Source organism: Bufo bufo, chromosome 3 (assembly GCF_905171765.1).
Source record: "Bufo bufo chromosome 3, aBufBuf1.1, whole genome shotgun sequence".
NCBI classification, from domain to species: Eukaryota; Metazoa; Chordata; class Amphibia; order Anura; family Bufonidae; genus Bufo; species Bufo bufo.
In genome coordinates, this window is record NC_053391.1 from 689086117 (window position 1) to 689103980 (window position 17864).

The following is a 17864-nucleotide window of genomic DNA, read 5'->3' on the forward strand; positions in this document are numbered from 1 at the left end:
TGATTAAACCTATACCTGTCACACAGCGCAAAAAAAAACAGGCCTCACATCTCTATTTAACCAAATCTCTACTGTTTTAGCTGGTCAAGTTATTTGTAGTGACCGTAAAAGCACACTTTTTTTTCTGGGTTGAAAAACCATTCCCAAATTTGCCATTCTCAAAATTGTGGTGAACGGGAAATATGAGGAAAACATCTAATAAGGGACGCGGACGTGGACATGGTCGTGGTGGTGTTAGTGGACCCTCTGGTGCTGGGAGAGGACGTGGCCGTTCTGCCACAGCCACACGTCCTAGTGAACCAACTACCTCAGGTCCCAGTAGCCAGCAGAATTTACAGCGATATTTGGTGGGGCCCAATGTCGTTCTAAGGATGGTAAGGCCTGAGCAGGTGCAGGTATTAGTCAATTGGGTGGCCGACAGTGGATCCAGCACGTTCACATTATCTCCCACCCAGTCTTCTGCAGAAAGCGCACAGATGGCGCATGAAAACCAAGCCCATCAGTCTGTCACATCACCCCCATGCATATCAGGGAAACTGTCTGAGCCTCAAGTTATGCAGCAGTCTCTTATGCTGTTTGAAGACTCTGCTGCCAGGGTTTCCCAAGGGCATCCACCTAGCCCTTCCCCAGGGGTGGAAGATATAGAATGCACTAACGCACAACCACTTATTTTTCCTGATGATGAGGACATGGGAATACCACCTCAGCACGTCTCTGATGATGACGAAACACAGGTGCCAACTGCTGCGTCTTTCTGCAGTGTGCAGACTGAACAGGAGGTCAGGGGTCAAGACTGGGTGGAAGACGATGCAGGGGACGATGAGGTCCTAGACCCTACATGGAATGAAGGTCGTGCCACTGACTTTCACAGTTCGGAGGAAGAGGCAGTGGTGAGACCGAGCCAACAGCGTAGCAAAAGAGGGAGCAGTGGGCAAAATCAGAACACCCGCCGCCAAGAGACTCCGCCTGCTACTGACCGCCGCCATCTGGGACCGAGCACCCCAAAGGCAGCTTCAAGGAGTTCCCTGGCATGGCACTTCTTCAAACAATGTGCTGACGACAAGACCCGAGTGGTTTGCACGCTGTGCCATCAGAGCCTGAAGCGAGGCATTAACGTTCTGAACCTTAGCACAACCTGCATGACCAGGCACCTGCATGCAAAGCATGAACTGCAGTGGAGTAAACACCTTAAAAACAAAGAAGTCACTCAGGCTCCACTTGCTACCTCTTCTGCTGCTGCTGCCTCGGCCTCTTCTGCTGCTGCCGCCGCCTCGGCCTCTTCCTCCGCCTCTGGAGGAACGTTGGCACCTGCCGCCCAGCAAACATGGGATGTACCACCAACACCACCACCTGCATCACCAAGCATCTCAACCATGTCACACGGCAGCGTTCAGCTCTCCATCTCACAAACATTTGAGAGAAAGCGTAAATTCCCACCTAGCCACCCTCGATCCCTGGCCCTGAATGCCAGCATTTCTAAACTACTGGCCTATGAAATGCTGTCATTTAGGCTGGTGGACACACACAGCTTCAAACAGCTCATGTCACTTGCTGTCCCACAGTATGTTGTTCCCAGCCGCCACTACTTCTCCAAGAGAGCCGTGCCTTCCCTGCACAAACAAGTGTCCGATAAAATCAAGTGTGCACTGCGCAACGCCATCTGTGGCAAGGTCCACCTAACCACAGATACGTGGACCAGTAAGCACGGCCAGGGACGCTATATCTCCCTAACTGCACACTGGGTAAATGTAGTGGCGGCTGGGCCCCAGGCGGAGAGCTGTTTGGCGCACGTCCTTCCGCCGCCAAGGATCGCAGGGCAACATTCTTTGCCTCCTGTCTCCTCCTCCTCCTACTCAAATTCCTCCTCCTCTTCTTCCACCTGCTCATCCAGTCAGCCACACACCTTCACCACCAACTTCAGCACAGCACGGGGTAAACATCAGCAGGCCATTCTGAAACTCATATGTTTGGGGGACAGGACCCACACCGCACAGGAGTTGTGGCGGGGTATAGAACAACAGACCGACGAGTGGTTGCTGCCGGTGAGCCTCAAGCCCGGCCTGGTGGTGTGCGATAATGGGCGAAATCTCGTTGCAGCTCTGGGACTAGCCGGTTTGACGCACATCCCTTGCCTGGCGCATGTGCTGAATTTGGTGGTGCAGAAGTTCATTCGCAACTACCCCGACATGTCAGAGCTGCTGCATAAAGTGCGGGCCGTCTGTTCGCGCTTCCGGCGTTCACACCCTGCCGCTGCTCGCCTGTCTGCGCTACAGCGTAACTTCGGCCTTCCCGCTCACCGCCTTATGTGCGACGTACCCACCAGGTGGAACTCCACCTTGCATATGCTGGACAGACTGTGCGAGCAGCAGCAGGCCATAGTGGAGTTTCAGCTGCAGCACGCACGGGTCAGTCGCACTGCGGATCAGACCCACTTCACCACCAATGACTGGGCCTCCATGCGAGACCTGTGTGCCCTGTTGCGCTGTTTCGAGTACTCCACCAACATGGCCAGTGGCGATGACGCCGTTATCAGCGTTACAATACCACTTCTATGTCTCCTTGAGAAAACACTTAGGGCGATGATGGAAGAGGAGGTGGCCCAGGAGGAAGAGGAGGAAGAGGGGTCATTTTTAGCACTTTCCGGCCAGTCTCTTCAAAGTGACTCAGAGGGAGGTTTTTTGCAACACCAGAGGCCAGGTACAAATGTGGCCAGACAGGGCCCACTACTGGAGGACGAGGAGGATGAGGAGGAGGAGGAGGTGGAGGAGGATGAGGATGAAGCATGTTCACAGCGGGGTGGCACCCAAAGCAGCTCGGGCCCATCACTGGTGCGTGTCTGGGGGGAAACACAGGACGATGACGATACGCCTCCCACAGAGGACAGCTTGTCCTTACCTCTGGGCAGCCTGGCACACATGAGCGACTACATGCTGCAGTGCCTGCGCAACGACAGCAGAGTTGCCCACATTTTAACGTGTGCGGAATACTGGGTTGCCACCCTGCTGGATCCCCGGTACAAAGACAATGTGCCCACCTTACTTTCTACACTGGAGCGTGATAGGAAGATGCGCGAGTACAAGCGCACGTTGGTAGACGCGCTACTAAGAGCATTCCCAAATGTCACAGGGGAACCAGTGGAAGCCCAAGGCGAAGGCAGAGGAGGAGCAAGAGGTCGCCAACGCAGCTGTGTCACGGCCAGCTCCTCTGAGGGCAGGGTTAGCATGGCAGAGATGTGGAAAAGTTTTGTCACCACGCCACAGCTAACTGCACCACCACCTGATACGGAACGTGTTAGCAGGAGGCAACATTTCACTAACATGGTGGAACAGTATCTGTGCACACCCCTCCACGTACTGACTGATGGTTCGGCCCCATTCAACTTCTGGGTCTCCAAATTGTCCACGTGGCCAGAGCTAGCCTTTTATGCCTTGGAGGTGCTGGCCTGCCCGGCGGCCAGCGTTTTGTCTGAACGTGTATTCAGCACGGCAGGGGGCGTCATTACAGACAAACGCAGCCGCCTGTCTACAGCCAATGTGGACAAGCTGACGTTCATAAAAATGAACCAGGCATGGATCCCACAGGACCTGTCCATCCCTTGTGCAGATTAGATATTAACTACCTCCCCTTAACAATATATTATTCTACTCCAGGGCACTTCCTCATTCAATACTATTTTTAATTTCATTTTACCATTATATTGCAGGGCAACCCAAAGTTGAATGAACCTCTCCTCTGTCTGGGTGCCGGGGCCTAAATGTGTGACAGTGGCCTGTTCCAGTGGTGGGTGACGTGAAGCCTGATTCTCTGCTATGACATGAATACAGATTCTGCGCTGACATAAGGCCAGATTCTCTGTTACGGGACCTCTCTCCTCTGCCTGGGTGCCTGGGCCTAAATGTGTGACAGTGGCCTGTTACAGTGGTGGGTGACGTGAAGCCTGATTCTCTGCTATGACATGAAGATAGATTCTGCGCTGACATAAGGCCAGATTCTCTGTTACGGGACCGCTCTCCTCTGTCTGGGTGCCGGGGCCTAAATGTGTGACAGTGGCCTGTTCCAGTGGTGGGTGACGTGAAGCCTGATTCTCTGCTATGACATGAAGACAGATTCTGCGCTGACATAAGGCCAGATTCTCTGTTACGGGACCGCTCTCCTCTGTCTGGGTGCCGGGGCCTAAATGTGTGACAGTGGCCTGTTCCAGTGGTGGGTGACGTGAAGCCTGATTCTCTGCTATGACATGAATACAGATTCTGCGCTGACATAAGGCCAGATTCTCTGTTACGGTACCTCTCTCCTCTGCCTGGGTGCCTGGGCCTAAATGTGTGACAGTGGCCTGTTCCAGTGGTGGGTGACGTGAAGCCTGATTCTCTGCTATGACATGAAGACAGATTCTGCGCTGACATAAGGCCAGATTCTCTGTTACGGGACCTCTCTCCTCTGCCTGGGTGCCTGGGCCTAAATGTGTGACAGTGGCCTGTTCCAGTGGTGGGTGACGTGAAGCCTGATTCTCTGCTATGACATGAATACAGATTCTGCGCTGACATAAGGCCAGATTCTCTGTTACGGGACCTCTCTCCTCTGCCTGGGTGCCTGGGCCTAAATGTGTGACAGTGGCCTGTTCCAGTGGTGGGTGACGTGAAGCCTGATTCTCTGCTATGACATGAAGACAGATTCTGCGCTGACATAAGGCCAGATTCTCTGTTACGGGACCGCTCTCCTCTGTCTGGGTGCCGGGGCCTAAATGTGTGACAGTGGCCTGTTCCAGTGGTGGGTGACGTGAAGCCTGATTCTCTGCTATGACATGAATACAGATTCTGCGCTGACATAAGGCCAGATTCTCTGTTACGGGACCGCTCTCCTCTGTCTGGGTGTTGGGGCCTAAATGTGTGACAGTGGCCTGTTCCAGTGGTGGGTGACGTGAAGCCTGATTCTCTGCTATGACATGAAGACAGATTCTGCGCTGACATAAGGCCAGATTCTCTGTTACGGGACCGCTCTCCTCTGTCTGGGTGCCGGGGCCTAAATGTGTGACAGTGGCCTGTTCCAGTGGTGGGTGACGTGAAGCCTGATTCTCTGCTATGACATGAATACAGATTCTGCGCTGACATAAGGCCAGATTCTCTGTTACGGGACCTCTCTCCTCTGCCTGGGTGCCTGGGCCTAAATGTGTGACAGTGGCCTGTTCCAGTGGTGGGTGACGTGAAGCCTGATTCTCTGCTATGACATGAATACAGATTCTGCGCTGACATAAGGCCAGATTCTCTGTTACGGGACCGCTCTCCTCTGTCTGGGTGTTGGGGCCTAAATGTGTGACAGTGGCCTGTTCCAGTGGTGGGTGACGTGAAGCCTGATTCTCTGCTATGACATGAATACAGATTCTGCACTGACATAAGGCCAGATTCTCTGTTACGGGACCGCTCTCCTCTGTCTGGGTGCCGGGGCCTAAATGTGTGACAGTGGCCTGTTCCAGTGGTGGGTGACGTGAAGCCTGATTCTCTGCTATGACATGAATACAGATTCTGCGCTGACATAAGGCCAGATTCTCTGTTACGGGACCTCTCTCCTCTGCCTGGGTGCCTGGGCCTAAATGTGTGACAGTGGCCTGTTCCAGTGGTGGGTGACGTGAAGCCTGATTCTCTGCTATGACATGAAGACTGATTCTGCGCTGACATGAAGCCAGATTCTCTGCTATGGCATGAAGAGACTGATTCTCTGCTGACATGAAGCCAGATTCTTTGCTATGGCATGAAGAGACTGATTCTCTGCTGACGTGAAGCCAGATTCTCTGCTATGGGACCTCTGTCCAATTGATATTGGTTCATTTTTATTTTTTTTATTTTAATTTTAATTCATTTCCCTATCCACATTTGTTTGCAGAGGATTTACCTACATGTTGCTGCCTTTTGCAGCCCTCTAGCTCTTTCCTGGGCTGTTTTACAGCCTTTTTAGTGCCCAAAAGTTCGGGTCCCCATTGACTTCAATGGGGTTCGGGTTCGGGACGAAGTTCGGATCGGGTTCGGATCCCGAACCCGAACATTTCCGGGAAGTTCGGCCGAACTTCTCGAACCCGAACATCCAGGTGTTCGCTCAACTCTAAACAGGATCTGTCATTAAGTTGCCTGAAAATCTCCTGCTTATATAACTGCACCGGCCACATCACATGTCAGCCGTTTAACCCTTTCCATACCGCGGTCCGTAAGTTAACAGTAAGAGGGAGCTCCCTCCCTCTCCAATCGGGGGGCTGCTGTGCCTTTGCAGCCCCCCGATGGAGAGGGAGAGAGCTCCCAGACAGCCCCCCGACAGCTCCGTCCTTACCCTTCCCCGTCTGCGAAGTTCTGACCAGTACTGAGCAGACGGGGAAGGTTCCCATGGCAACAGGACGCCGTCTCAGGCATCCTGCTGTCCATGGTGCTGAACAGATCTGTGCTGAAGGCATAGATCTGTTCAGACAAAGTGTAAGTAAAATACAGTACAGTACACTATATATTGTACTGTACTGTATTATACAGACATCAGACCCACTGGATCTTCAAGAACCAAGTGGGTCTGGGTAAAAAAAAATGTGAAAAAAAGTAAAGATCAAAAAACACATTTATCACTGATTAAAAATGAAAAAAATAAAATTCCCTACACATGTTTGGTATCGCCGCGTCCGTAACGACCTGATCTATAAAACGGTCATGTTACTTTCCCTGCATGGTGAACGCCATAAAAATAAAAAAATAAAATCTATTAGGAAATTGAAATTTTGCCCACCTTACTTCCCAAAAAAGATAATAAAAGTGATCAAAAAAGTCGCATGTACGCCAAAATAGTACCAATCAAACCGTCATCTCATCCCGCAAAAATAATACCCTACCCAAGATAATCGCCGAAAAACTGAAAAAACTATGGCTCTCAGACTATGGAAACACTAAAACATGATTTTTTTTTGTTTCAAAAATGAAATCATTGTGTAAAACTTAAATAAATTCAAAAAAAGTATACATATTAGGTTACGCCGCGTCCGTATCGACCAGCTCTATAAAAATAGCACATGACCTAACCCCTCAGGTGACCACCGTAAAAAAATAAAAATAGAAACGGTGTAAAAAAAGCAATTTTTTGTCATCTTATGTCACAAAAAGTGTAATAGCAAGCGATCAAAAAGTCATATGCACCCCAAAATAGTGCCAATCAAACCGTCATCTCATCCCGCAAAAAATTAGACCCTACTTAAGATAATCGCCCAAAAACTGAAAAAACTATGGCTCTTAGACTATGGAGACACTAAAACATTTTTTTTGTTTTAAAAATGAAATCATTACATAAATAAAAAAAATTGTATACATATTAGGTATCGCCGCGTCCGTGACAACCTGCTCTATAAACTGACCACATGATTCAACCTGTCAGATGAATGTTGTAAATAACAAAAAATAAAAACGGTGCCAAAACAGCTATTTCTTGTTACCTTGCCGCACAAAAAAGTGTAATATAGAGCAATCAAAAATCATATGTACCCTAAACTAGTACCAAAAAAACTGCCACCCTATCCCGTAGTTTCTAAAATGGGGTCACTTTTTTGGAGTTTCTACACTGGGGGTGCATCAGGGGGGCTTCAAATGGGACATGGTGTCAAAAAAACCAGTCCAGCAAAATCTGCCTTCCAAAAACCGTATGGCATTCCTTTCCTTCTGCACCCTGCCGCGTGCCCGTACAGCGGTTTACGACCACATATGGGGTGTTTCTGTAAACTACAGAATCAGTGCCATAAATAATGAGTTTTGTTTGGCTGTTAACCCTTGCTTTGTAACTGGAAAAAAATATAAAAATTTAAAATCTGCCCAAAAAGTGAAATTTTGAAATTGTATCTCTATTTTCCATTAAATCTTGTGCAACACCTAAAGGGTTAACAAAGTTTGTAAAATCTGTTTTGAATACCTTGAGGGGTGTAGTTTCTTAGATGGGGTCACTTTTATGGAGTTTCTACTCTAGGGGTGCATCATGGGGGCTTCAAATGGGACATGGTGTCAAAAAACCAGTCCAGCAAAATCTGGCTTCCAAAAACCATACGGCGCCTTTCACTCTACGCCCCGCTGTGTGGCCGTACAGTAGTTTACGGCCACATATGGTGTGTTTCTGTAAACTACAGAATCAGGGCCATAAATAATGAGTTTTGTTTGGCTGTTAACCCTTGCTTTGTAACTGGAAAAAAAATATTAAAATGGAAAATCTTCCAAAAAAGTGAAATTTTGAAATTGTATCTCTATTTTCCATTAAATCTTGTGCAACACCTAAAGGGTTAACAAAGTTTGTAAAATCAGTTTTGATTACCTTGAGGGGTGTAGTTTCTTGGATGGGGTCACTTTTATGGAGTTTCTACTCTAGGGGTGCATCAGGGGGGCTTCAAATGGGACATGGTGTCAAAAAACCAGTCCAGCAAAATCTGGCTTCCAAAAACCAAACGGCGCACTTTTCACTCTACACCCCGCTGTGTGAGCGTACAGTAGTTTACGGCCACATATGGTGTGTTTCTGTAAACGGCAGAGTCAGGGCAATAAAGATACAGTCTTGTTTGGCTGTTAACCCTTGCTTTGTTAGTGGAAAAAATGGGTTAAAATGGAAAATTAGGCAAAAAAAAAAAATTCTCAAATTTCATCCCCATTTGCCAATAACTCTTGTCCAACACCTAAAGGGTTAACGAAGTTTGTAAAATCAGTTTTGAATACCTTGAGGGGTGTAGTTTATAGAATGGTGTCATTTTTGGGCGGTTTCTATTATGTAAGCCTCGCAAAGTGACTTCAGACCTGTAGTGGTACCTAAAAATTGGGTTTTTGTAAATTTCTGAAAAATTTCAAGGTTTGCTTCTAAACTTCTAATGCTACAAACATGAAGTAGACATATGAGGAATGTAAAGTCATCACAATTTTTGGGGGTATTACTATGTATTACAGAAGTAGAGAAACTGAAACTTTGAAATTTGCTAATTTTTCAAAATTTTTGGTAAATCTGGTATTTTTTTATGCAAAAAAAATTACTTTTTTGACCCTATTTACTAGTGTCATGAAGTACAATATGTGATGAAAAAACAATCTCAGAACGGCCTGGGTAAGTCAAAGCGTTTTAAAGTTATCAGCACTTAAAGTGACACTGGTCAGATTTGCAAAAAATGGCCAAGTCCTTAAGGTGAAATAGGGCTGAGTCCTTAAGGGGTTAAGGTCCTCTTTAAAGACAGTGGCCCTATTAAATGTATTTTCTCTTCCACAAAAACACTGCACACTGATATTGACAATTTACTTTGGAAATAGGCAATATTGGTGGTGGAATGTCTTTCAAGTACGCCTTTAATATCACTGTGTCAACCATTAAATGTTTGTAGTAAAATGTATTTGAAACACATGGTCTGGTCTCTGATGTATCTGCTAACATGGATAAAAGAACCCAGTGTTTGCAGTGAATTGTTTATTTCCACTAGGCCTGAATTAACACATGACCAACTATGAAATAATTTGAATAAAATGTATAAAAACACTGTCTGTTCAAATGATAATTTTTTTTATTTTTTATGACGTTCTGCAGTAGCAACTGCTATATTAAGCAGTGTGTCCAGCCCCTCACTCCATCAAGACTTTCCCTGCTTAATGTCAATAAAATCGACACAATTATTTATTTCTATTCTTTCCATGCACTTGCGACATCCGACAGCGGCAAAGGGTCCCTTTAAGGAATATTTTTGACGCCAGTTGCAGTGAAGCAACAACGGGACAGATTCCCTTTAAGAAATAGTTTTGGCCGTGGTACCCAGGTCTAGGAATGGCCGAGTGGTATAGGGTGGCCTACAATGTCCCTTTAAGTAATGTTGTGTCACGGTGCTCCTACCTGGATATGCTGGACCCCAGGCGTTGGCTCCGAAGCAGTAAAATGGGAAAAGTTAACTTGGGGATTAAGAATAAATTGAGTCCAAACCTTGTGATAAAGTTGAAAAGCAGCTTTACTTTGCATAAAGGTTTCTCCAAACGGTTTACAAACTTTATCTTGTTTCCAGCAGGCTTTAGCATTATAACTGTGGCAGGCAAACTCCTCTATGCTACATCTGTTGCACTCTGGCTCTGCTGTACTGACAGGCTGGCTATAGAACTCAGCTTATTCTTTATGCTGCAACTTCGCTTTGTAGTCTGGTCTGTTTCAAGATTTGTCCAGGGAAAACTCCTCCTGGCTTCTGAGGCTTTAGGCCGTGGCCTCCATGTCCAGCAGAGCGGAAGGTGCTCTAGCTGGCTTGGCTTAGCTGGGGCACGTCCAATGGCGACGTGCCCAGCCCTTGCTTCTTTCCCCTAGCAGGGAGTAAGCTAAACTGACCTCTAACTAACTAGTCCCCTCCCCTCCTTAGAGAGAGAGTTAGAATGGAAAGAAGGGTTCCATTCTCTATAACTGTAGCTCTGCCATGATGGCTGCCACCTGCTGGTGAACCAGGTACATTACATTTGAACATAACAGTTGCAAACTAGCAAATGCACAGTGTTTGGACCTGAAATAAATACATATGATGATATGAGGTTAACCAACAAAGACAGTAGCGAGGTGCAAAGATGGTAATGCTACTCTGGGGCGTTACACACTGTCCCCGTTACACTAAAATAGATACTTGTGCCTCTGAATACTGTAAAATGGCAGACACTCCACAGACCCATCCACCCTCAACAGCAGCTCATAATAGTGTGGTGTTTGATTGCTCTGCACAGCCATCTTTCTGTCTACAGCTACCTCCGATTGGCTGATGAGGCTGTATGTCAGCCTGTGACCAATCAGAAAGTCCTTCCACTTCCTCCCAGTGTCATGTGATTATCCTTCTTGTTTTCTCCTGCCAATTCTTAAAGTAAATCAGTCCTGGGAGCCATTTTTATGCATTTCATCCGAAACTAATTAAAAATATTCAGCTTCGAGATGAGGATGAATTTTTGGCAAATTCATCAATGATGTAGTTCTTCCTATGGGTCACAATGTGAAGGTGTCTACTGTAAGAGAAGTCACACTATGGAGGTCTCTACCGTAAGAGCATTCATACTATTGAGCTTCATGATAATTTTTCATGAAGGATATTTTTCTCTTCCTCTGGATGAAGGCTGCAGGATTATACAGTAGGTGGAGATAGATGAATGTCTTTTGGCAGCTTCTTGCTATGTTAGCTTGGATTTTGGTAGTAGGGAGTAGAGATGGCCTTGCGGTTCGCCCGGCCGTTGTTTCGCGGCGAACTATGCCTGTTCGCGATTCGCCGAACATATGGAGATATTAGCGCCCGCCATATTATTTTACATTGTGAAGAACTTTGACCCATGACACATCCATCAGGTGGTACAGGACAGCCAATAGAGACGTTTCAGCTCATGGACATACCCCTACCTTATAAATAGACCCGATCTGGCCGCCATTTTACATTCAGTGTTTTGCCAGTGTAGGGAAAGGTTGCTGTGTGGAGCAGGGACAGGCTGTTAGGGACACCAAGCGCTAGCTAATAGGGCCACAGAAGTCCTTTTAAGGACTGGTATAGGTGTGCTATCGATAGGTGTGATACACAGAGGGGTGCGATATACTTATACTTTTATAATGAGTCAAAAAACACATAGATCTATATAGTGATCACCTGGAAGTCAGGGGCCTAGGGGCTAGGGGCTTACTAGGGCCATTTTATAAAGGGTAAGGTTCCGAACGGGGTCGCTCTTATCAGGGCGGGTGGTCTGTGTTTAGGCTATCAGGGCCAGAATAGCACCCCCCTGTAGGGCAATTTCAGGGACAGTTCTTTGCCCACCCTGTCCTTCAATACCACATCATCATCTAGCCCAGGGATGGATGCTTTTTTGCTTTCCCTCCGGGATTCATCGATGTGCACTGGAACCCCCCGGATTGTGGTAGGACATATGGTTTCTGATTTGGTGCCGCCGAGCGCTTGTTATTGCCGACCACATCTATGCTTTTTGGTTAACTTTAATAATTTCATTTATTTTCATTTTGAGGGATATCTTTTCCATTCACACGTCCGCAAAATGGGTCCGCATCCGTTCCGTAATTTTACGGAACGGGTGCAGACCCATTCATTTTCAATGGGGCCGGAATGTGCTGTCCGCATCCGCGGATCCGCACATCCGCGTCTGTGCTTCCGTTTCCGCAAAAAAATAGAACATGTCCATTCTTGTCCACAATTGCAGACAAGATTAGGCATTTTCTATTATAGTGCCAGTGATGTGCGGTCCACAAATTGCGGAATGCACATTGCCGGTGTCCGTGTTTTGCGGATCCGCAAAACACTTACGGACGTGTGAATGGACCCTCATAGTAACATTATTAAAGGTTACGTTTTATCTTCATGTATATTTTAATAGATTGCCTTCCTTGTACAATGTTATAATATACTTTCTATGTTAGACAGTATATTATAGTGCATTTGTATTGTGCGGCAGTTGTGTGCGGTTCTGCTGCGATACTGCAGGTATGTAGAGGCACAAGCGTTATTGGAACCAAAAATTTCTACTGGTGTGATATACCAGTCGTCCCCCAAAAAAACTGATTGAAGCGGGGTGTTATATACCAATATACTTTCTTTATAGTGCATTTGGATACTGTATAGTGCATTTGCGCATGCGTGTACGCGAAAATTATATTGCCGATATTTCGCATTGAAAACAAAAATGAATGGAGATCGCAAATTCGAATAATACATCTGGTATATTAACTTGCAGATGTTCGTCCATAGCTAGTAGGGAGGTTCCACCAAGGACATTCACTTTTTGATTTCCAGGGATTAACACTCCACTCATATGAACACGTAAACCAATGTTTCATGGCTGAGCTGTTGTTGCTTACCAGCACATACATGACCTGAGCTCCTCAAACAGGGCAAATATTTGGTGGCTTGGGATGGTAAAGCAATGTAGAAAAGCATTGAGCTCTTCAGTATGACCACTTCTCCTATCTTTATCGATGAAGATTTCCTGATGTTTTGACCCTAATATCAATTAGAGTGACTCCTAGTGACCTCTCAGCCAAAAACAACACCCATTTATATGAGAAGTGGAGAAGCTGAGAAACGTATTCATTTATGCAGTTCTTTATTAGAATAATGATCATTTTTTAAACCTCATTGTGGTCGACAGACATAAGTCATTGTGCAAGCTTTTCTTATATGTTTTTGAAAAGCTTCATCTCTTATCCCATAGATCAGTGGACTGAGTAATCTGGGCACACACGTGAACAAAACATAGTTGGAAAAGATTAAAAAATACATGTAATTTACATAGGTCTCTATTGTGTTGGAGATGTAGGAAGCCATACATAACAGTAGCTGTAAGGCATGGAGCAGCACAGTTTTCTTAGCTTTAAGGGTTGAAGAACCTCCAGAACCAACCTTCCTGGCAACCAGCATGACATTAATGTAGGTATATAGAATAATCAAGGCCACCATGGTGAAGCTGAGGATATTGATCACGGTCCTGATCACGTTTTGTATGGGACTTACCACCTTTGTAGCACCACACAACTCATAAAGGAAATATGAGGTTCTTTCTGTGAAGTAGCTCATGGTAATGAAGTTTACAGTACTTAGAGACAATCCAATCACCCAGACCACAGCAATTGCATATTTTGCTGTGTTTGGTGTACACAACTGTAAGTGTCTCAGTGGGAAACATATGGCTATGTAGCGTTCTAGAGACATGACAGCCAAGTTGTATGGGGTCATTAGGAAAAAACAACCAAAGTAGCTTTGAATGATGAAACAGACTATTACAGGGAAATCAATAGAATGCATGTAAGACAATACCATGAAATATGTCGAGATGATATACAACATGTCATTGATGAGCATGTGGACAAAGAGGATGTATCGAGGGTTCTCCTGTATGTGAGGAGTGGTGAAGAAGACCTTCAGCATAACAGCGATTAAGTAGAAGAAGAAGGAGAAACACAAAAGGGACATAATCAAAAAAACAGTTCTGGTGACATCATCAACCTCTTGGGTATAAGAGAACATCATGGTAACATTTTCAGGAGCAGAACTGGAATTCACCATTGGAAACTGGATGGTAGCAATTCTTCTAGGAGATCTCACACAAGAACGTGACTGTGTTCAGCCCATCAGATGTCTAGAATACATTGATATCTGCATTATAACTCACATGGACTTCTCTAGTGCTGCACCTACAGTACAGACCAAAAATTTGGACACACCTTCTCATTCAAAGAGTTTTCTTTATTTTCATGACTATGAAGGCATCAAAACTATGAATTAACACATGTGGAATTATATACATAACAAACAAGTGTGAAACAACTGAAAATATGTCATATTCTAGGTTCTTCAAAGTAGCCACCTTTTGCTTTGATTACTGCTTTGCACACTCTTGGCATTCTCTTGATGAGCTTGAAGAGGTAGTCCCCTGAAATGGTCTTCCAACAGTCTTGAAGGAGTTCCCAGAGATGGTTAGCACTTGTTGGCCCTTTTGCCTTCACTCTGCGGTCCAGCTCACCCCAAACCATCTCGATTGGGTTCAGGTCCAGTGACTGTGGAGGTCAGGTCATCTAGCGCAGCACCCCATCACTCTCCTTCATGGTAAAATAGCCCTTACTTTCAAAGTTTTCCCAATTTTACGGCTGACTGACTGACCTTAATTTCTTAAAGTAATGATGGCCACTCGTTTTTCTTTACTTAGCTGCTTTTTTCTTGCCATTATATACATTCTAACAGTGTATTCAGTAGGACTATCAGCTGTGTATCCACCTGACTTCTCCTCAACGCAACTGATGGTCCCAACCCCATTTATAAGGCAAGAAATCCCACTTATTAAACCTGACAGGGCACACCTGTGAAGTGAAAACCATTTCAGGGGACTACCTCTTGAAGCTCATCAAGAGAATGCCAAGAGTGTGCAAAGCAGTAATCAAAGCAAAAGGTGGCTACTTTGAAGAACCTAGAATATGACATATTTTCTGTTGTTTCACACTTGTTTGTTATGTATATAATTCCACATGTGTTAATTCATAGTTTTGATGCCTTCAGTGTGAATCTACAATTTTCATAGTCATGAAAATAAAGAAAACTCTTTGAATGAGAAGGTGTGTCCAAACTTTTGGTCTGTACTGTACGTATTGAGTACTTACCAATCAGACTAAGGTATAACTGTAAAATGTCCATGTTCCTGGCGGTGTATCACAGGTCCTGTATACAGATGGAGCATTTTAATGTCAGTAAGAAATAATTTACTTCTGTGAATCATCTTAAGAAGGTGTACATTATATCCTTGACATCACTGTCTGTGGGTGCAACTAAGGTCTATATTTCAGTATAATGCTCCATAAGCTGCCCTATTACGGATGGAGAATGGTCTTTTTTTTTTCACTTGGAATCCACTACAAACAAACCCTCAATATGATTTGGTGGGAAATCATAGGTAGCAAATAACAGTTCCACACAGAAGATCCTAAAGAGGATGCTGATTGTTAGGAGTCTCCTGCACCTCGAAGAAACACCCAGTGGCCAGAAATAGGTGAATAACTCAAGTCCACCAGAATGGACTGTTACAGAACAGCTTATAGAGGCGTTCCTGAGAAACGGACCCCTCCTTTAGACACCCATATGACCTAATATAAAACTTAAATAGGAACCAAATTCAACAGCTCACGATCTCCTTCCCGCTGCACAGGAAAGGGGCAATCCCCACAACAAAATCCAATTAATTATTCCCAGCAGACGTACTTGCTTCAACCTTGTATTTTTATTCCAGAGAAAATGTCCATCAACAGGACGCGTTTCGGCTCATATAGCCTTTATCAACCGTCTATAAAACTTAGCAGATAACCAGACATACTGTGTCTTTTTGGCATGTCCCTATAGTGGTGGAGTCCATGATCTGGATCCCTCCTTTATGCTATAACAATAGGGAACTTGGAGCTATACTGTCTGGCTTTAAGCTTGTAGATGGCCATAGACTTTAAGGAGACTATAATGTTGCTAACTCTGGCCATCCCTCCAGAACAATGGTCTCCCACTTACGACTCTCCAGTGCTACAGGCTGAAGAACATTTCTCTTGGATATGGGAGAAGAGACACAAACCTGGAAGGGATCACTAACTTCTATCATCTATACATTCAGTTTCTACATGCAAGCTAAGGGATACTCACAGCTCTATAGTCAGCATTACAGCATGGACACATGAGGGCTTCAGCTGCTCATCTATATGGTTTCTCCTGGCTGCACATATTTATAGTTGTAGGAAGAAGCTCCCAGTAGAGTATGATGTCCATGGATTCAAGGAATTAGCGAGATTAATGTACAATTATAACACAAGAGACTTAGAAAGCTATTTTAGTTTCATAATTTTGAGGCAGTAAATGAGTCTCTGGAGAATCATCTCAAAGTTCCTTCACAACCTTGGTTTGGCTTGGCTTGACTCAAAGGTGTATTTTTTCATGTAAATATTATACAGTAGTGGAGGTCTGATTGTCTAGTGGCTGAAATAGCATAGCCTACGGTACAGCCTAGATAGGAATGGCTAGTGGGGCTTGGTTTGTGGCCTGATTGGAGTATTCCTAAGGGCAGTAGGGTGAACCATGCCAATGATGGGAAGGGTGGTGTAGTGATTCCAGAGAATAGAGTCTATGGGGCACATTTATTAAGCCCTAAGCTGGCGGATGATCCACCAAAGTTATGAAGAGGCGCCGGCCTCTCCATAACTTCGGTGCATCCAGCGCCAGTTCTAAATGTAATACAGCTGTCTTATATTTAGACCATTTTCTGCTCCTAAAACAGACGTGAGCGGTGCGAAGTCGCAGTTAGTGATGCAACTAACCATTGTGCCGCCATCTGCGCCTGAAATACGCCTAATTTAGGCGTATTTTAGAATAGTAAATGACCCTCTATATTTTTACCAACATTCAAGTCGCTAAATTTCGACCATTTATTCCCAACCAATGAACTCCCAACCTACCCACTTCGGGTGCGGTTTGTATACTGTATATCTAGCCCAGTTTACTGTTTGGCTCACAGGATTGTTCTGACAAAACCGAGACCATTGGCAAGTGTGATCCTGGAGAATTGACACCATCTGACTACTAGAGGAAATACCGAGATAGGCTTTAGTGCTGGTTTTGCCAGTAGTAGAAGGAAACCTACCAGGCTTTATCTTGGTGACATATGATTATAAATGACAGAGACCTTGTCATCAATGTATGGTATTGGAAAGGCCATAGACCTGCAAAAGATTCTCCATGTAACAATCAAGAAACAGCAATACTTCTGTGAACTGTAACCACTAAGATTTTGTTCCTCCATGGGGTGTCTATACCATCAACCACTGTAAGGAAAGAAGTGCTAAGTAAAGGTAACAATATAATTTGGGCTGTGATTGTTTTCTAAAGGAGAACCACCTAAGAAACCCCATATTACACCACATGATACCACCTTTGTATGGTGAATAATATATAACTTTACAATGTATTACTGCACAGTGGGCATCCATCCAGGTTTCAGTGTCACAATCCTTTTCTGAACTGTCACTGTTAAGCAGTTTCCGTGCACCAGCAGCGCCCAAGGGGATTCTCTGCTTCGATCTCCTACTAATCACAGATGTGCTGGTGCTAAACAACCAGCAATGTCCACCTCCTCTGCTCCCGACCAGAAGCTCCATCCTGGTTCTCCTGTATTACACCTATGATGAGGGGTCAGGTAGTTTTGTCCTTCATTAGATGACTATACAAAGGGGTGTAAGGACAACACTTCCTAAAATGCTAATTACCAGATCATGCTCTGTATAGATACTGACCAAATACAAAATGCTGCCCGGGTTCTCTGAAAGAAATCAGAGAACGGGGCTTCCAGCTTGTAGGGCTGACAGTA

General features: G+C 45.2%; 1 protein-coding gene across 1 annotated transcript; it reads right to left on the bottom strand.

The window, feature by feature from the left end:
- Positions 1-13111: 13111 nt before the first annotated feature.
- LOC120994065 (odorant receptor 131-2-like) lies at positions 13112-14041 on the bottom strand. The gene has a single exon (XM_040422524.1). The coding sequence runs from the start codon at positions 14039-14041 to the stop codon at positions 13112-13114; it is 930 nt and encodes a 309-aa protein (XP_040278458.1).
- Positions 14042-17864: the final 3823 nt, after the last annotated feature.

Bases quoted from the DNA above. Each gene is read 5' to 3' on its own strand.
- LOC120994065 (XM_040422524.1), bottom strand. From the start codon at position 14,041: ATGGTGAATTCCAGTTCTGCTCCTGAAAATGTTACCATGATGTTCTCT.